Genomic DNA, 20,984 nt, shown 5'->3' with positions numbered 1-20,984 from the left:
CTACCTCTGTGTAGAACTGAATTAATCTGCAGAGTCTTAAGTAGGCTCCTTTTTATCATCAGACTGCAAAAGCAGACATCTACAAACCGACAGACTTTAACTGCTTCTCAGTCATGTGGAAAGAGATAGTAGCTCATGGGTGCTGTGTAAATATCACAAACAGCTTGCCCTAGGAGATACTCACTGGGGACGAGGTGATTTGGGGACCTTGTGGGACATGACATGACAGAAGTAGACCACTCTGGCGCTTCAGGAACACAGCATGCAGGCTGTTCAGAAACCTAGGAAGAAGCTGGAGAGAATGAAAGTCAGTGTCGGGAAAGAATGAGGGCTCAGATCCTCTGAGATCTGAGATATTCTGTGTAGAAGAAAACACATTAGGTGAAATGAGTAGCTGGGGTATAGAGATCAGCCTGGCATTAGGTGAAGTGAGTAGCTGGGGTATAGGGATTAGCCTGTGACAACTGGAGGGGCTGCATCAGGATGTCTGAGGCAACATGCTGTGTTTTAAAAACTGCAGCTCAGCTGGGACGGAAGACGTCAGATGGACTTTTGGAGCTGACTGTATGTGTCCTGTTGGCCAGTTGTGCTTTTGCTAGTAGATTCTCTGTACAAGGTCAATAAAGTCCTACACATGCATGGTCTCACTCAGGCAGCCCTAACTCCTAGTACACTAGGTCCAAGATCTGAATAATAAATTCTACAAATTCTGTTGCATACCATATTTCCCAATAGTACTTTCTTCATGAAAGAATACTCCAAATAGCTTTCTACAGAAATGATATGGATAATAACCTGCTGAGAGATTAAACAGAAATTGTCCTTCGGTTTATATTGTTTTCTTCTTAACATATTAACATGATGTATCTCAGCAAAACTTTTAAAACAGAATTAGAATTTGATCCATTTAAAAATTTTATACAGCTGTGCGTGGTGGCGCATGCCTTTAATCCCAGCACTCAGGAGGCAGAGGCAGGCGGATTTCTGAGTTCGAGGCCAGCCTGGTCTACAAAGTGAGTTCCAGGACAGCCAGAGCTATACAGAGAAACCCTGTCTCGAAAAACCAACAAATAAATAAATAAATAAATACATTTTATACACACACACACACACACACACACACACACATATACATATGTATGCACATAAATATAAGGCATACATGTTTTTATTTGGGCATTTCTCGATCTATTTTGAGTTTTATATCTTAAGCTAGTTGTTGCTAAGAAGAATGAATAGATCTACTTACCTAATGGGTTAAAATTCAAAATTCCTTCATAGCCCCCACCATGTACGCTACTCTACTGAACTTTTATCACCCTCCCTATATCGCCCTCCATCCTGAATTTGATGTATACCAGAGGAAGTATCATTTTAGAATTTACGCAAATGGATTTATTCCTTCTGAAGCTATTGTGAGATTTATCGATGTTAATAGGTGTCAATCTGGTACATGCATTTAACTCTCTGTTCACCATATTTCATTGTGTGACTACTTAGAATGTTACCTTTTAAAATTATTCTCTTGGTATACTACACATATGCCTCAGCAAACATTTACAGATGCCGTGTTCATTTGTGTGAGTTTATTTTTCTAAGTTATATATCTCATCATGGGATTTCTAAGGATGTACATCTTTAGCTCTGTTAGATACTGTTAGATGGCTCTCAGAAGTAGTTCTACCAGCTAACACACTGGAAGTGAAGGAGTTTCTCTCCGGATCCATGGTCTGCAGTGGACTTTAACCTACCCTCGCCCGTTGGGGAAGAGTAACACAGGCCAAAGATTGCTGCACCACTGAGTGTGAATTAACCCTGCCTCTACTTTATCTGTCTAGATCTTGGGGAAATTCACTCCAGGCTGCTGGATCACAGACCAGTTACCCAAGGTGAAATCCGTTACTTTGTAAAAGAATTTGAAGTAAGTATGGAAAACTTATTTTGTTACAGAGATTGTCCCAATTGTTAATGACCTACTACATAGAAGGGTAGTTCCTGAGGTCTGAAACCTGACTCTATTTTGTGTCTTCCTAATATAGGTAGTAAAAATTATGAGAAGATAAAAGTACTTGTTAAAGGCAAGACCAGACAACAGGAGCTAGCAGGCCACATTCTGGCACCTACTCCAGCTATTTAGTATTTGTCAGCTGCAAACTGTTTTCCCTATGAGATCAGATAGAGTGGGAAGAAAGAGCTCTTAGTGATTGATAGGTCTGAGTTTTGAGATGCATTTGCTGTGGTTTTCCTCGATTGGAGGATGAACCATCAAGCTGAAACATAAGAACTCCCCTTGCCTCCCATTCCGTTCGTACCCACAACAGTGAGCCAGCCTTCTACATGGAGTTTCCATTGCTTCCGATTGCTGCGCCTGTTCAGTGCCTGCTCAGATTCAGTTTTCACTCTGCCTGGCAGAGTGATCCAACATTATTGGACTTTTTAAGACCCTTTGCCAGCTCAAGGATGCAGCTGAAGCATTCTTCTGTGGCCTGCCACTACTCTAGCCTCGCCACCTGCCACTCCTCACTTTGCATGGGAGACTGTGTAGTCCTGATTCATATTATTCTAGGTCTGTCGAGGCATAACTCATCCATCGTGCATTATTTAGTAATTTCCCAAGCTACTGCTAGATAATGATTGTGTGTTGGGGTTCTGTCCTCAGATGAGACTTTGACCAGGGATGTGAGAACCTGACAAAAGGAAAGGTTCTCCTTCTAAGCTCTTAAAACCACAGCAAGTCTTTGAGGCAGCCCTTGAGGCAGAGCTGTAGCAACCAACAGACATTTTTATATTCAGTAGGCTCTGTAATCCAAAACTGCCAATACCTCACAAGACTTTGAAGTTTAAAGTTGTGTGTAGAGGTGAGTGTCTCTTAGAATGTTGTATATTACCTAGTGTGTAAGTTACTTTTCTCATCACTTTAACCAAATAGCAGAAGCAGCTTAAGAGAAAAGCTATCTTTGGGTTACAGGAGATGCGTTTCAGCCTGGAGAGGCAGGCATGGGAGCAGGTTGAGTGGGAGGGACTCTTCACATCTGGGGAGCAACAAGTACAGACAGGGTAGGAAGCAGGACTGGACTGTGAACCTCCAGGATCAGCCTCGGTGAAGAACATTCCCCACGGATAGCCTACCTTTCGTAGGTTCAAAACCTAAAACAGCACCACCAGCCCAGGAACGATGTTTCATAGTCAGGCCATAACCCCAGGAATAGCTGCTAACAGTTTCCAGCATCCTTGTTCTATGTAGGATAAGAATAATGTAGGACATAGAAAACTATCCAAAGAATGTTCCTTACATGTTATGTAAAAGCCATTACCAATCCATATAAACTTACTATGAATCCTTGGGCCTGCATGAATATGTTTAAAATATTAAATGTTCCATATAGGATGAGGTTATATAGTTATCTGTAAGCCCTGGCTGAACTCACTATGTAGAGAAGGCCATCCTTGAACTTCCAGAAATCTGCCCATCTCTGACTCCTGAGTGCTAGAATTAAAGGTTTGGGCTACCATGCCTGGCCAAAGTTACCATTTTTTAAAATGTGATACATTTGTTTAACTCAAAGGCTTTTCACATTCTACACATATACAGAATAACAATGTTGCAACTGACCTTTGCAGACAGAATGTGCTCGAGCATTTATTCACGCAGCCCTTCTTCACTTTGGTGACCATGACAAATTCTAGTTTGTTTAAAAAGTTTAGAATCTACTGCACTTAACTCAAAGAAAAATCCAAGTACTCATATGCCAGCTACCCGACTCCTTCTTCCTCTTCCCACAATAATGTCAGTAGGATGCTGTGTCACTGTATACAATAACAAGACATTCTGAAGCCAAAAGGGATGTCCCCTGCAGTGCCAACACATCTGGCCTTACAGCACACTTTATGGAAGATGGCTCCTCCAGAAGGCATCTATCTTCCCCACAGCTTCCTGATGCAAGGAGCATCAGGCGTTTGTCTTAGTTGGTTGGTTCTCTTTATAAACTATAGATGTGTACAGCTCAGGATTTCTATCGTGTAGCCACATAGTAATACCACCTTTCAGAAATACCAGAAACGTCTTCAAATGCTTGTCACACCAACAGTGAAGTGCACAGAGCCAGGGGAGCAGGGAGGTGCCTTCTGGCTTGAAGAGTGTGTGGAGGGCTGGAGAGATGGCTCAGCAGTTAAGAGCGCTTGCTGTTCTTGGAAAGGGCTTGATTTCAGTTCCCAGCACCCATGTCAGGGAGCTCATGGTCACCTGTAACTCTAGCTCCAAGGGATCCAACACCTTCTTCTGCCTCCTCAGGCACTGTTTACAGGGTTTATATACACAGACACAAAACATACATAACTAAAAACAAAAAGTAAATTGGTGATATGTATTGCTTTGTTAGTTTTAGGGTGCTCTGAACACTCACATAATCGACTAACACTTTCGTAAGAGGCTACAATATGATCATGATCAGTTTTGTGGTTAAACCTAATGAGGATAATAGACACAAATAAGAGATGTTTCTCTAAGGGATTCATCAGGAGACAGAGAAGTGGTTGCTGCTGTTTTTGGTAGTGGTGGGAGTGTGTGTGTATGTGTGTCTGTGTCTGTGTCTGTGTGTGTACATGCATGTGTGCGTGTGTGCGTCCTTTTTCTGGGCCACTATAGCAGAACCCTTGGCCACTGTCAAACTTCCCTTTGACTTACAGTTAGCAGCATCCTTCTCATCTGTCTTCAGCTTTGTGGCCATGAAGGTGTGTGACTACTCTTCACTCTCCCTTTCCACATTCCACTCACATTTTCCACGTGTTTTCAGTGGCGATGCTGGGGTTTGTGGATTTGACCTCAGAATGGAATTCTGAGCAGAATAAGAAAAATGTAGACCACGGCTGTGGGTCATTATGGTCCCTTTCTTCTCTCCTCCCTTAGCTGCTCTGCAGTCCTTCACTCCCAGTCATAGGGTCCTTCACCAACCTTTGTAATATGCATCCATTTATAATGTGTGACCATTTATAATGTGCGTCCTCTTTGCTGGCTCACAGCTTACAGCACTATTTGAAAAAATATGCAAAACTGACAGGGACCTCTGGGTTCTTCCCTTTATGTCTGTATGCACAAAGAGGGTTTAAGCTGACATTCTCGTTAGCTTTGCCTGTCAGCTTGATACAGCCGAAAGTCACCTGAGATGAGAGTTTCAACTGAAGGACTGTCCAGATCAGATTGCCCTCTGGGCATGCTTATGGGGGATTGTCTTGATTACTTATTAATAGCCTTGATTGCTAATGGTGGGCAGCACCATCGCGAGCAGGCGGTTCTGGGCTGTACAGGAAGCTAAGTAATCACGAGGCTGCAAGTGAGCAAGTCGCATTCCTCTAGGTTTCCACTCCAGGGTGTGTCCTGTTGTTCCCAGTGATGCACTAGGGCCTGGGAGTATAAGCCAAACAAAGCCTTTCTTCCCATAAGCTGAATGGTGTGCTTTCTCAGCAGGGCCTTAGCTCAGCATCTCAGGAAGCCAGAGTCGGGGTTCTTCTGAGCCCTGCATTCTGAATTCTGCCCTGTGGCTCCAGACCCTTTTCCAAACCCACAAGGCTGTAGTACCATTCAGCTCTTCTTGGGAGGCCACTTTCAGTTTCCAGATGAGAACTGGAGTCTTTGTCACACAGCTACTTCTATCTTCAGAGCTGGAATACGAAGGAGACTCTCCCTCACCTGGAATCCCTCTTAGATTCTAAATCTCTGGCAAGAAGAGCCCAGTCACTGTTCAGGACTCACCTTACAAGTCAGGCTTCCACAGATAACCACCCTACTGTCGCCTGGTTGGAGATCTTAATGCATCCATAACATTTAGGTCTAAAACCTTACTCCTTCATGGTAATACAATAGGGTTGAATTAACGGTTGGGCCTGTGGGCCCCAGAAGTGCAGACCTGGGTAGCCATTTAGGCGTCTGCTGGCCAGCCTGGTTGTGTCTTGTCATTCGCCTTGCTGGCCTTCATCACTAGAGTGTTGACTTCAGACCTATGTTGTTCTCCTTTGTGTCTGAAACGCCTGTAGCAGAGTCTGCTAAGGTTTGTATGACAGTCAGTGAAGGACCTTTCTCAGAAATCATCCTTTATGTTAGTTTTGTTATTAAGACAAATACTTATACTTTGGAGGACATAATTTATTTAAATAACTGTAGAATTTTGAAATTAAGGTGGTTTCTGTAACCCAAGTTCCTGTTTCATAAAGATTGAGCCAAGGCATGGAAATCAGTGAACTAGTTCACTAGGAGCAGAGACATCCTGAAAATTCAGAGCCCCTGGCATGTTTCTGCTGGCATCCTCAAAATAATGGAAATGTTTTCTGTTATTGTATTATACAAATGAAACTAAGTCCTGAAAAGAAATTTTACATCTGTGTTTTTATTACTCTGTGTTCAGTTGAAGTCAGCACCTCTTCTGACTGGCATGTAGGAGAGTTGTCAGGGGACCATGGACATATGTTAGAGAGGATGTTTAAGCCCTCCAAGGTCTTGGCAAGAAGACAAGAAAGGTAGGAAGAACATGGTGCTCTGCCATCTGTGCCTGGGGTCAAGTCCTGCCCCCTCTTACTAGCTATGACTGCTTGCTCTGCAAGGCTCAGTTTCCTCAGCACTAAAAAACAACAATAATAGTATAGACTGCAGAATACTAAAGTTAAATGAGACTTCATTTTAAAATCATCTTTCTGTGGGTGTTGATAAAAAATGTTTAAGTTGTTGAAAGATGATACCAAGTACAGCAGATACAATGTACTAATTCTATAAAAAAAAAAAAACAAAAAACCCTCAGGTTTATTTTTTAACAGTAGTTTAACTGAGTTTTCATTCAGTTCTTTGTCCCCCTTCAGCCTGGACTGAAAAATTCAGAAGGCTTCACAGATTTGTGTACCATCCCTGAGCAGGCGCCATGCTGATCTTCTCTGTGTCATTCTGACCCTAGTGTACTGCTGCCAACGGGGGCACTGGGCTCAGTTCAGTCTCCTTGATCTTAGACGTATTTCATCTTTATGTGGATGAGTACTGGCCTTGGTGTATGCAGAAGGCCTGTGTGCATGCTGGGTGCTGCAGACGTCAGAAGAGGGTGCCAAATCTTTAGAACCAGTCAGGAGTGATTGTGAACAAGCACACGGGCTGAGACCAGAACCTGGGTTTTTGCAGTAGCTTTGAGTGCTCTGAACAGCCGAGCCATCACCCAGTCCCTGGGGTCACTTTTTAATAACTCTAGATAAAATAGGGGTTACCTAAATAGATGTTTTGGTTTTTCTTTTAAAGATTTATTTATTTATTTATTTATTTATTTATTTATTTATTTATTTATTTATTTATTTATTTATATGTAAGTACACTGTAGCTGTCTTCAGACACTCCAGAAGAGGGCGTCAGATCTTGTTAGGGATGGTTGTAAGCCACCATGTGGTTGCTGGGATTTGAACTCTGGACCTTCGAAAGAGCAGTCGGGTGCTCTTACCCACTGAGCCATCTTACCAGCCCCTAAACAGATGTTATAAGCATATTCTCCATACCTTCTCTCCCGTCTTTCACTTTCCCTTCTTCTCTTCCCCTCTCTTCCTCTCTTGTTTTTTTTTTGAGGACTCTCTGTACACCCTACTTTGTAGGTCAAGCTGGACTGGAACTCACAGACATTCTCCTGCCTCTGCCTCATGAGTGCTGAGATTAAAAGCATGTGCCACCAGGACCAGGTTATATAAGCATTCTCTTGGAACAGTGTTTACCAAGGGCCTGCTGAGATGGGCCTGTAGGTAAAGACCTGCTGCTAAGCCAGGCAGCTTGAGTTCCACACTTAGAACCCACAAGGTATAAGAGAACTGCTTCTTGTAAGTTGTTCTCTAACTTCCACATGGATGTGTGCACATGCATGTACACACACATACACAACCCCCCCCCCACACACACACACAGAGTAAAATACTTTGAAAAAGAAAAATTCTACTGAAAATTAAGTTTTCCACATTGGCCATGATAGCTGTGACCATATAGTGAGAGTTAAATGAAATATGTTGAGGATTTGTGTAAGTTACATGCTAGGAGTAAATAAAACAGATACACACACATAGCATCCCACACATAGCAACCCACCCCCAGGAGATAGCTCATCTTGAAGAGCATCTCATTTAAGGACCTAAGGACCCAGAAATCAAATATTGGCTGTCTTTGATTTGCTCTTTTTGACAAGCACTCGGTCTGTTCTTTTCATACACTGACCTTCCATGTTTCTTCTCCCAAGAGCTTACTTAGTATAGCACAGAAGTTTTCCTGATTGTCAACATCTGCCCCATCTCTGCTTGCTGTTCCACAAATACAGACAAAAAGGGCTTGGGGCTGGAGGGGTGACTTAGCTGTTAAAAGGTCTAAACTGCTCTTTGAGAGGACCCAAGTTCAGTTTCCAGCACCCACATGGTGGCACACAGCTGTCCAGTTTTAGGGGCCCAGTTTGCTCTCCTGGTCTCTGTGGGAACCAGGCATGCATGTGGCATACATACTAACAACATACAGGCAAACACTCATACTTATGACTTAAAAATAAATGTAAAAGCAACCAACCAAAAAGGAAGGAAAGATCAAATACAGTCCAGAGACTTGGGAGACGCTCACACAGACGGTAACAAGCGTGCCCACGGGGCTCTTCTCCCAGGGATCCGTCTCACTGTCCCCCTGAGGAGCGACAGCAGGGCCGGCCTGCGCATCTCTGCCGCTCAGGCAGAGTTCAGCTTGGGAAGAGCTGACCAGAAGCTCCAGCTCATTTTGTTTGTAAACTTTTTTCCACAAATCAGGGACTAAGTGCCACACGGTGGCAGCGTTTCTCAGAGTTCCTCAAGCACAGGCAGACTGTGACAGGCTATCTTCTTTGGTGTTTAAAACCAGTTGGCAGCTTTTCTTCTAGCTTTAGACAGTTTCTCCCTGAATTCCACTGAACATGGCGGGCAAAGCTTGGGATAGTGTGCAGCCTCTCTCAGGGCACGTTTCCATCCAGTGCTTGTGAAAGGCAGTGTGGCAGTTTCCTGGGGAGAGGCGTTACCCTTTAAGTCATTGTGGTACTAGCTGTAGATGAGACACCATGGTCTCTCTGATAGAGAGGAGAGGGTAATCCTGTGTTACTGTATTAGAATGTGCCTGGCATACCCCCTTCAGGGCTTTACTGAATACTTACCAGACACCCAGGCATCTCAGTGGGAATGTGTATAGTTACTAGTAATAGATATGTGGAAAACAGGCCTAAAAGGGCTTATGTTTTTTGCATAGTCCTGGGACAGATCTGGAAAGTCCAGGGCTGGCATGGTGACTCTATGATGTCAGTGGCTTCCAGCCTGTCTCCTTGGCACATAGCCCTTACACTTAAAAGTGGCTATGGAGCCTCAGTCATTATGACTCCACTTTGTGTGGTAAAAGAGGGGGCTGGCAGAAAGCAGCAGGCAGCCTCTGTTAGAGGCATGTGACTACCCCAGACATAGTTGGAGTGCTGGTAACATGGAATAAGAATGATGCTCAAGTGTGTCTGTCAGTCTGTCGTGTGTCTGTCAGTCTGTCTGTCATACCACACATGGGAAAGTCAGTGACAGGAAACCCTCAGAGCCAGAAAGCTTCCGTTGCAGATTCAGAATGTGTACGAGAAGACGCACACAGATCAAGAGCTGCCCTGCTTCACAACAGAGGCCGTGAGAGAGGACAGTACTCCAGGAACAGTTCCCTGCGGGGTTCCACAGGAGACTGCCACTGGAGAGTGACATTTGAGCAGAGAGTGGTCCTCCAAGAGTGGCAGAGATGCTGTAACACAGGACTCAGAAGGAATTGTCTTCATGGGTATGACTGTCAGGTAGTGGACATGCGGTGCACTCTGTAATCCCAGAACTTGGAAGAAAGGCGGGACAGTCGCCGAGTTCAAGGCCACCATGGAATATGTAGTGAAACTTGGTCTTAGGAGATAAAATAAGTGTATTCAAATGTGAGATGAATTGGTCCAGGAAAAATTCTTTCAAGGCAGCACCATGTAGAATTTCATAGCATCCTGACCTTTCACCCCATGGGGCTGATTGGTGTTGAGACGGAGAGAAAGACTTACTTATTGGCCTTTTTTCTCTAATGCCATCAAGGTGCATCTCTAAGGTAATGTTATATGACAGTATCAATAGTGACTAACAGTGTAAGTGCTTACGGCTAGGCATAGTTTTAAGTATATTACACTTGTTATTCATTTCAACTTGAATTAAGAAATTAAAGTATATGTAGTTTTATGGGAGGTTACACGTCATTATCTTATTGCTGCTAGGCATTGTTCCAACAATTTTTAGTCTGGAAGTAAGATGCAACATTTAATGAGCACGTGCTACTGTAGCCCTTTCCTTTTGAGATTGATGTTGATTGTAGTTCTCAATCAAATATATCAGTTTAACAAGCACTTATCAGGTGGAAGGGCTCAGGGAAGAGACTCTCACAGCAGCTTTGTAGAAGGCAAGTCACTCCACAGGCCTCTTCAGTATGTAAGCTTGCTTTTATCACTAGTGGGCTAAGACTGCTGGCTTACCTGCCTGAGCTAGGGAAACACTTCATTCAGTAGACTGCTTGCCGAGTGTGCGCCTGACCCCAGGACTACGTAAAGTTGGTATAATCTCGGCAGTCAGGGACAGAGGCGGGAGGATCAAGGCAATTCTCAGCCGTAAAGCAACTCAAGGCTACCCTGGACTACACGAGGCCCTTTCTCCCAATAGCAACAACAATAGTAATAATAATACAGGATGGAGTGATTGCTTGCTTGTAATTTTAGTCCTTCAGAGATGGAGGCAGAAGGATAAGGAGATCAAAGTCATCATCAGCTTCACAGTGAGTTTGAGGCCAACCTGGGTTCTGTGAGACCTTGTCTTAAAAAATGAGAGAGAAAGAGAGAGAGAGAGACAGAGAGAGAGACAGAGAGAGAGACAGAGAGAGACAGAGAGAGACAGAGAGAGACAGAGACAGAGAGACAGAGACAGAGACCGAGCTCTGCCCCCTTACTTTAGGTGCCTTTGTTTCTGCATTGACAGAATATTCCTCTGCCTGATAATAAAGAAATGAATTCACCGTAAGTGCTGAAATAGTTCTCTTAAACTTGATTCTTCCCAGTTCCAGTGCCATCTCCAAACAGCAGCATTAATGGCATAGGTTTTAACAGCTTGGTGTTTTCTTCATCAAATTTTGTCTCTGGAAACATGCAGTGAAACTTGGCCCAGCAGATATAAGCAACAACAACAATAAGGCCAAATGGTAAGCAAGACAGCCTCAGAATAGCAAATGGCCAAGCCGTCCATTTCCTGACATCAGAAATGCCAGAAGTCGGGGAGCAGCAGGGGACTTGGGAAGGCCAGAGTGTGCGTGCAGACTCTGCAGGCCCTCGAAAGCACCATCAGGCCGATTTGGAGATCCTGATAGGCCATTTGGAGAACAGCAGAGCCCAGCAGATGGCATCACAGGCTCCACCTCCACAGAGTGACCATGGAGGCCAAGGCCACACTGGAGAAGCTATAGAGCTGAAGACAGGAAAGAAGAAAGTTATAGGAAAAGTGTAAGTGAGAGTCAGGAAAGCTGGCCAGATGTTTGGATAAAATGAAACAGGAAAGAAGTGAGGTGAAAGAATTGGGGAAAGTGAAAGTTTGTTTTGTTTGCTTTATTTATTTATTTTTTAAGACAGGGTTTCTGTGTGTAGCTCCAGCTGTCTTGGAACAGCTCTGTAGACCAGGCTGACCTCAAACTCAGAGATCGCCTGCCTCTGCATCCCAAGTGCTGGGATTAAAGACATATACCACAACACTGCCTAGGGAAAATAAAAACGTTAACATTATTTTTGAGGTGAGAATTAAACATCGAGCCTGGGAATAAACAGTCAAAATATATAGTCCTAAAATAAGACTGAGAAGACTTAACACTGACAAGAGAGGACTGGAGAGGAAGGAATGCTTGCTGCTGGTGAGTCCAGAGGACCCCACACTGTGGCAGCAAGCCTGAGGGAAATCAAGGCACCGAGAAGAACAAAAGAGAACTCAGAAAAACTTTGCTGAAATTGATGGTGGACTCATACTGCAGCATGTGCTACCTTCTGGGAAGATTAACCTAGAGTACCTGATGCTTGAGACCAGTTCTGAAAGAAGAAGAAGAGGAAGAGGAAGAAAAGAAGAAAGAAGAAAATCACCTTGGACTTTATAGGGGGAAAAATCCTCTGGGCCCCCAGGCTAAATGAATAGGCCCTTTGTCAAGGGGGAAAAAATCCGACTGTTGGCAGATTTGTCTGTGTTATGCCAGTGGGCTTTGTATCTGGCCCATCTCCACTTCGATGTAGAGATGACAGACACAGTTAGGGCTCTGCAAGGCTCCAGGAATGGGTTCAGATGAGCTTTTCCTGGGGCCACTGCACATCAGAGAGCTAGACAGAGGCTTTCCCCTCAGCGTGAGTGTGCTTGTTGGGGCCAGGGCTGTGGTAATGGGGGTAATGGGTAAGGGTGCTTGTTGCCAAGTCTGATGACCACAGTTGGATCCCTGAAGCCACATGGTGGAAGGAGAGTCCTGGCTCACTCAAGTTGTCCTCTGGACTTACACACACCACCACCACCACCATCTTTACCACCACCATGGCATGTGTGTGTTTTCCTACCAATAAATAAATGAAAATGTGTGTGTGTGTGTGTGTGTGTGTGTGTGTTGTTTTTTGGATTTTTTTTCCAAGACAGGGTTTCTCTGTACTCCTGGCTGTCCTGGATCTCTCTCTGTAGACCAGGCTGGCCTTGAACTTAGAGATCTGCCTGCCAAGTGCTGGAATTAAAAGCATGTGCTACCATACCTGACTATTGTTGTTGTTGTAGTTGTTGTTATTATTATTATTTGTTTTTTTTTTAGAGATAAAATTTCTCTGCATAGCCCTAACTGGCTGTCCATAATATTTTTTTCTACCTGTTTAGTCATAGAATTAATACTTAGCAATATAGACAGATGTGACGGTGCAGACCTGTACTCTCATCACAGGAGGTGGAAGCAGGCAGGTCTGTGTTTAAGGTCAGCTTCAGCCTCACAGGGAGTTTGAAGCCAGAGCTATAGAAGACCTTATTTCAAACAAACAAACAAACAAACAAACAAACAAATAGAAAGAAAGAGATTGAGGAGAGAAGCAGGGATAGTAGTGGTGTTGGGGCAGAAAATGAGTGATAGGAGAATTTGGAGGGAGATGGGAAGGCCTGTGGAAAGGAGGCTGTCCTCCCTCTGTGAGTGCCTCCTGAGTAGTGCCTGAAATGAGAGGACACACACTCAAGTCCCATCCTGAGGGAAAAGGACAGACTGCAGTAAAACTCAAGGTTCTCACCTAACACTGATATGCCGTATGTTAGGAACAAGGAAACACTGGCCCTTTCCTTCACGGGATGTTATGCACAGTACTAGCATTATCAGCCATGAGAAACAAATTGTGAGCTTTCAAATGTAGTTTCCTGGGCTAGAGAGATGACGCAGTGGTTGAGAGCGCATCCACAGGGCCGGAGTTCAGTTCCCAGCACCTGCATCATGTGCCTCTCAACCATCTGTAACTCCAGCGCCAGGGGATGCAGTGCACTGTTCTGGATGTGTGTGCACTTACAAACACGCATTCATCTTTAAAATCTATAGTCTCCAGCTTAGGGTTTTTGCTTTTGAAAATGTGTAGGAGTGGTGGCCATTTGGTACTAAGCATCATAGGAATATTTTGAATTGAATCTCGCATCAATCTAGTGATCTGAGGCCCAGTTCTCCTTGCTGTGGATGTAGCAGAGGAAGCCGCAGGTCCAGGTTAGCTGCAAGATTATTTCAAGACACAAACTGCAATGCATTGTGTGGCTAAGATAGGATGTTTGATGAGTTAGGGATTAAGTACATTTTCACCTATGTTTTCAGTCTTCTGTGGTTTTATCAGGAGTTGACCCCTTCATAATCTGAAAGCATCTGAATCATTCAGAAAGTACCAGAGGGCTGGAGAGATGGTTCAGTGGTTAAGAGCACTGACTGCTCTTCTAGAGGTCCTGAGTTCAATTCCCAGCAACCACATGGTGGCTCACAACCATCCGTAATGGGATCTAATGCTCTCTTCTGGTGTGTCTGAAGAGAGCAATGGTGTACTCATATACAATAAATAAATAGATAGATAGCAATGGCGTACTCATATACGATAGATAGATAGATAGATAGATAGATAGATAGATAGATAGATAGACCTATTTTAAAAAGAAAAAAGTACCAGAAAACGGGACAAGTAGACCACACAGAGAGCTATATGTATTAGTGTGTCCTTTTGAATATTATGTGTAGGTATGTCTGGACAAATGAGTACAGTTCCTGCAGAGGCCAGAAGAGGGCACCCAGTGCCCCGAAGCTGTAATTACAAGGGGCTGTGAGCCACCCAGTATGGGTTGCTGGCAACTGAACTTATATCCTCTGGAAGAACAGCAAACTCTCTTAACCACTGAGCCATCTCCAGCCCTGTGCCTGTGACCTTACTCATGGGTGATGAAAGAAGCATCTCTGCATCCCATTCTGTATATACTCAGCTTTCTATGTCTGTCTGTCTGTCTGTCTGTGTGTGTGTGTGTGTGTGTGTGTGTGTGTGTGAGTGTGATAAACACATGTGCCTAGACGAGTGCATCCAGGCATATGTATCCTTATACTTAAACCAATGGTTAAATACATTTGAAAACATGCCTAACAGAAGAGGATAAGCCAGGATGGGGGGGGGGGCTAGACTTCTCTGGATACATGTTATACAGATATAGTTTTGAAGCCATATAGATATTTTATGTACTTTGAAACAATACTAAATTTCAAAGAGCAGTCCCTAAAATCAAGTCACATATGAAGAAATTCATCTGTATTTCTGAGTAGTGTTACTCAAACGTTCTTATACGAAAATTATTTGGCTGGTGCAGAGGTACATGTCTATAATGCCAGCACTCAGGAAACAGAGGCAGGAGTATTGTGAGGTCCAGGCCAGCCTGGGCTACATAGTAAGGCTTTGCCTTAGATAGACAGTGGTTTGACTGTATGTTTATAGTGTAACACACCTTCAGAACAAAAAAAAAAGTCCTTTTAAAAACATTTTAGTTTTTAGTAATCATATTAATATTTTAATTTAAGTCAAAGATAAAGGAGCTAAGTAATTTAGGAACTGAAAAGAAACACAATAGATGAAGGTAATTTGAATTTAGTCAGTATGAATCAAAATGTAACTTTTCTTTATATAAAACTGAATAGCCGGGCTTGGTGGCGCATGCCTTTAATCCCAGCACTTGGGAGGCAGAGACAGGCAGATTTCTGAGTTCGCGGCCAGCTTGGTCTACAAAGTGAGTTCCAGGACAGCCAGGGCTATACAGAGAAACCCTGTCTCGAAAAACCAAAAAAAAAAAAAAAAAAAAAAAGCAGAATAATTTCCTTAGTCAGTCAGTCATTGTAGCTCATATCTGTAAACCTAGCACTTGGGAGGCAGAAACAGGAGATTCCAGAGTTCAAGTCCAACCTGTAATGCATACTGAGTTCTAAGCTAACCTGGGTAACAGAGAGAAAAACCCTGTCTCAAACAAACAAACCAACTACAGTCTTTCCAGCCTTACCCCCTGAGGGTTAAACATGGAGGCCCACCCTGTAATCGTGAGCAGCCTTCCTATTGTAAATTTTGTCTCTTATCACCAGTGGTCCTAGAGAGAGAAGTACAGGTAGAATGTGGGCATAAGGGCATACCTAACCAACTAGCCTGGTCAAGAAAGCTAAAGCCAGGCTCACAGAAGCCACCACAGACAGTTGGAAAAGAACCAGGGAGCTGCCCAGGTGCAAGTGTGGAAGCCTGAGTGCAGGTGGGGTGACTGAGATGCTCCACCGGTTTAAACCTGTGGGGGGTGCACTTGCCTTCTCTTGCCTGTGGGGGCCAGGGACTGGACTGCACTTCCCACCCACAGGTAGATTCACACCAGTCAGAGACCTGCTTTCTGGGTAGGCCAGCCGTGCAGGCCAACACAGGCTTTTCTAAGGATAGCAGCCTTCACTGCGAATTTTTCTGCATGGGTAGGGTGTCTGTCTGTCATTACTTTGACAGTTACATTGACCAAATAATGTTGTTATTTTGAAGAGGAAAAAGACAGACGTAAAGTCTGTAGCATATAAGAACGGAAGTATCAGGGCTCACTCTAATGAGATGTGTAGCCGTGTACGTGTCTTTCTAGCCTCTCTAGTATTTCTCCTGTTTCTGAACACTACTGTAAGAATATTCTTATTGCAGCTTTTAGAGTGTTTCATAATAAAAATGCTGCTAGGTTTTGACCTTTTCAACCAGAAAATGTAAAGGTGTGTGCTCACAAGCCTGACTTCTTGGAACTACAGACAGTAATTACTACCCCTTGAGATACTAGTAATTTATTTTTCTTAATAGGAAAAACGTGGTCTTCGAGAATTGCGCGTTCTTAAGAACTTGGAGAATACAATCCAGGAAACAAATGAGCGCCTGCTTCCCAAATGCAGAAAGACCATGGAGGGCAGCCTGGGGGAGACCCTGCAGAGATGTAAGTCTAGCTGCTCTGTGGCCTCGCCCTCATATTCCCACACCCGGGCATGTTCTCCTGAGGGTTGCTGCGGAGGGAGCAGAGCTCCTGCTGGGGCTTACCTAGAGGCCAGCCGCAGTCAGACTGTCTGGTGTGGTTACTCTCCTGGCACCAGGATCCAAAGTAAGCCCTGTGCACAAGCATTGCACAAGCATTGCACAAGACGAGCTCTTTAGTATGGGAGAAAATTCTGGCTTTTTACCTTTAAAATTATTTAATTTTATATGAAAATATATGATGACTAGGAAATGAATTTCTCTTTCAAGTGGACTATGCCTTTTATAAATGTTTATATTTTATCAGTTTTCTCATTAAGGAGAATATTTCAATGAAAAGAGGTAGCAGCCGGGCGTGGTGGCGCACGCCTTTAATCCCAGCACTCGGGAGGCAAAGGCAGGCGGATTTCTGAGTTTGAGGCCAGCCTGGTCTACAGAGTGAGTTCCAGGACAGCCAGGGCTACACAGAGAAACCCTGCCTCAAAAAACCAAAAAAAAAAAAAAAGAAAAAAAGAAAAAGAAAAAGAAAAGAGGTAGCTGACAAAGGAACATTTGTTAGTATTCTTTAATATTGGACTTTAACACAAATGAAAGTTGGTATTAGTGTGATGTTAAAATTAGGATGTCAGAATATCGAAGCTTCTCCTCAGATGTCTATTCTAAGAACATGCGGCTTGTTCACAGAGGGAGAACAACTGATGACTGAAGGGCTAGGTGCAGCCACCTGTGAGGGAGAGGGCCAGGCCAGCCTGTGAGGGAGGGGGCCAGGCCAGCCTGTGAGGGTGGTACAATGTGGGCTTTCTCTTGGTCTCATTGACCATTAAGGACGGGACTGTTATAGAGTGGTCAGGTGATTATTTATTTATTTATAGGTTTTCGAAAGGCAAACTCTAAGTTGAGAAAAGCTCAGTGGGGAAAGGCACTTGCTGCTAAGCCTGACAGCCCGAGTTTGATGCCTAGAACCCACATAGTGGAATGAGAAAACCAAATCCAAAGCTGTCCTTTGACCTGTTGGAGCACATGTACCTGCACACACACACACACACACAATGAAATAAAAAAGCCTTTTCCATTTTGTGTCTATGTGGCTGAAATGTGGATAACTTCACAGGGAGTCAAATTCTGAAGATGGATGTTCTTTCCAAACATGGAGACAATTCTGTAGAGGAACACAAGTGGAGGTTTATCCCCTTCATCCAAAAGAAGTTTTTTAAAGGTTGTGACAGCCCACAGATAAGAATAGTCTTCAGGCCTCATCAAGGAAATTTCTTTTTACAGTAGACAGAGCCACCATAGAAAACCACAGCTAGTCAGAATGCAGGTTTGTAAGCCCAGTCCCAATGAATATATCTATTTAACACTCGGGAGCACAAGGCCCAGCGGGCATTGAAGAAGGGGCGGAAAGACTGTAAGAGCCAGAGGCCCAGGGAGTTGACTGTGAGACTGTGTCTCCTAGTAATGACAGAAGCTACACCCATGAAGTCTCATCACCATGACAGCCTAAGCATGAGCTAAGCACAGGTGACACCCACAGACATGCCAAAGTGGGTGGGGAAAAGCCCGCGGGCCTCCACGCCATTCTGAGAACTACAGACAGCTAAGGAGTGGTGGGGCAGGAGACATGGTCTCCCCAGAGACCAGCACAGCAGCTTGCAGCTCAGTACCAAATGTCAGCCCTGAAAGCATGTGTGCAGGTAACACTTCAGACTGCACAGGTCATATCTAGGGGGATGCATGGATATGCATGGATGCTTGGAGTAGCAACAAATAAAGAGGCCTTAAAAGAGAGCTAGAAGGGTGAACGGGCAGGTTTTGGAGGAGGGAAGGCGAGGGGGAATGATGTAGTTATGGGGCAGGGGCGCTGGGACAGGTGACAGCAGAAATGTCATGGCCCTTCAACTTTTCTTTCAAACTGCACTCAGGATGATCCAAAAATGAAAATGACCTGAGGACAGAAACACAGATTTTTAAGATCTGTTCACAGAGCTAGGAAGGAAAAAAGACGAACAGGAAATGATAGCACCATGCTTAGGAATGGTGAGGTCATACTTGCTGCCACAGGAAGAAGGCAGATCTTATCAACTCCTCTCTTGTTTTGTTAAGAAAAATGATTGGTAAGCCAATCCTCCATCCTTAGATGTCCTCTGTGATCTAGGAAAGTTTGTTAATAGCCGCTGAGGATAAAGCTTTTGAAAATGAAATCTGCTGGCTGCATCCCTGCAGTGGAGGCTTCGCAGTTTTCTGAAAGAGAGACCGCTGTCCTCGCCCTGATGTGGACCTGGTTGGGTTAGCCCTAGGCAGGGAGAGGAAGGCAGATGGCTTCCAGCTTCAGCAGCTGTAGCAGAGGGGCTCCTGTAGCAGCCTGCCTCTGCTGAGGGAATTTCACAACTGAAAGCACTTCACCAGAGGACAGGGAGAGCGAGGGAGGGCTTTGTGTGAGGGCAGCAGGGTGAACAGGCTCCTCAGCGCCACCACTTGACACTGCTCAAGAGTGGCTTTTGAGACAGGGTCTTTCCTGTGGCCTAGGCTGGTCTGGAACTCACTTGTGAACCTGACTGTGCTGTAGGTCTCACAATGACCCTGGGTGTCAGTTTGGCTAGACTGTCTTTACCCTCATTGTGGGACTTGCAGGGACAGCAGCTAGAAATCCAAACTTAGGTCCTCACACTCACGTAGCTGACTCCCCAGTTACATGGTTCTTATTAATAATACTTAATCTCTTAATGGGCATGTTTGCTATCTTTCTCATGAATGATCATGTCCATCCTGAGGTCCTGTTGTTAGTTCCTCATTTGTAAAATAAGTAAGACACTCAGACAGACTTGCAGGAGAGTTGGGAGAAACGTGTTCTAAGGAGCAGGAAGAGCAAATGCCTTGTGGTGGGAGTATGGGTTGGCAAAGTGGGAAGAGCGAGGAGGTCGGTGCCCAGAGCAAGGGGTAAGACATAGGTAGATGAGGAGGAGCTGAGGAGGGAGGAGCCCTGCAAGAGCAGGATGGGGCTCCGCAAGCATGTCAGGAATCAGTGGACCAGCAGGAGGGCAGAGCAGTCACAGATGGTAAGACTGGCCGCTAGCCTGCAGACCAGTTGCCTTTGTCAGAGCAGAAGGAAAGTTAGACTGGTGGTAAGGTCTGAGGAACTCAGGGATTCACACCAGCCTGGCAGTAGCTGTGCACTATTTTATGACCGGAGTCTTTCCTGAGACACATGAGGTCTGGTGTGGAAGTCTCTACTTGTACCGTCACGCCAGCTCTCTGAAGGTCTTAGATTTTAAAGCAGTTTGAATTTGGGGATGCTCACTTTACATTAGAATGTTGGTTCTTAAGAAATGGAAATGATTTTGTGAACTGTCAGACCTGGGAGAGGTAAATGTAGCAGCATCCAGGATGAACTAGTTAGGAGACAGGAGCACAACAGGAAGAGTGAGCAGAAGCAGTGGGGGCATGTGGGGGCATGTGGGGGCATCTGGCCGTCCGGCCGTGGGGGCATCTGGCCATCCGGCCTTGCCTCAGAGAGAAGGCTCAGACGATGAGCCTTGTTGCTCTGAATGCGACTGTGAGTTCACCCCTTTGCAGAGAACATTGATTAAGGTGGTTGATGCCAACATATCAGGGGGCTTAGTATTTCTGTGCTCTTTGGATGACAGCTCAGAGCTCCCAACCGTGGTGGTTCCAGCCGTGCCATGCTGAATGTGCTGACAACGTGCACTTTTCCTCTTGGCCACTCCCCAGCTGGCAACTGGTATCTATCTTTAATACACTGTTGAGATTAAAGACTCCAGAGAGGTGACCAGAGGCTGCCACTGAAACCTACCGTCTGTTTTATTTCAGTGCAAGCAGCTAACGACTCCATCTGCAGACTCCAACAGAGAGAACAGGAACGGAAAAAGGTAAAAGTGGGTGACTGGAGCAAAGGGGCATAGACTTCTCAGACCTGTTCTTAACACTGTCAGCAGTTGCTTCCAGTCCAGCGTCTCTGAATTCATTTTCTGCAATTCAGTGGCTAAAAAACAGAAAGATGGGGCTGGAGAGATGGCTCAGCAGTTAAGACCACTGCTTTTCCAGCAGACTCAGGTTCAGTTCCCAGCACCCACTGGTGGCTCACAACTGTCGGTTACTCCAGTCTCAGGGGATGCAGTGCCCTCTTCTGTCTTCCTCAAGCACTGTATGCACATGGTACACAAACGTCCATGCTGGCAAAACACTGATACACATTACAAATACACAGAAATTAAAGAAAAAAGATTTAAAGTTGGCTAACACATTAAGATGTGTTGAAAACATAGTGGCACGGTCATCTTTTTGGATTTTTTTTATATGTGTGATGGGATGTGCAGTGTGCCTGTGATCTTTTTAAGTGTGTGTGTGTGTGTGTGTGTGTGTGTGTGTGTGTGTGTGTGTGTG

The 20,984-nt window shown here is 44.6% G+C and overlaps 1 protein-coding gene and 1 non-coding gene across 2 annotated transcripts in view; one reads left to right on the top strand and one right to left on the bottom strand.

Moving 5' to 3' along the window:
- Positions 1 to 20,984, top strand: part of Bloc1s5 (biogenesis of lysosomal organelles complex 1 subunit 5) — a 32,867-nt gene that overhangs the window by 2,186 nt on the left and 9,697 nt on the right. Inside the window, exons 2-4 of the mRNA XM_021215882.1 lie at positions 1,839 to 1,921; positions 16,419 to 16,548; positions 20,412 to 20,470. Coding sequence (XP_021071541.1) covers positions 1,839 to 1,921; positions 16,419 to 16,548; positions 20,412 to 20,470 — 272 coding nt within the window. The remainder of the gene's footprint in view (positions 1 to 1,838; positions 1,922 to 16,418; positions 16,549 to 20,411; positions 20,471 to 20,984) is intronic.
- LOC115065658 lies at positions 6,856 to 6,960 on the bottom strand. Its single transcript, XR_003845426.1, has one exon. It is a non-coding gene; the product is annotated as a U6 spliceosomal RNA (small nuclear RNA).

This window comes from Mus pahari, chromosome 16 (genome assembly GCF_900095145.1).
Source record: "Mus pahari chromosome 16, PAHARI_EIJ_v1.1, whole genome shotgun sequence".
Taxonomy (NCBI): Eukaryota; Metazoa; Chordata; class Mammalia; order Rodentia; family Muridae; genus Mus; species Mus pahari.
Note: the sequence above shows the minus strand (reverse complement) of the source record. Positions and strands in the feature narration are given on the sequence as shown.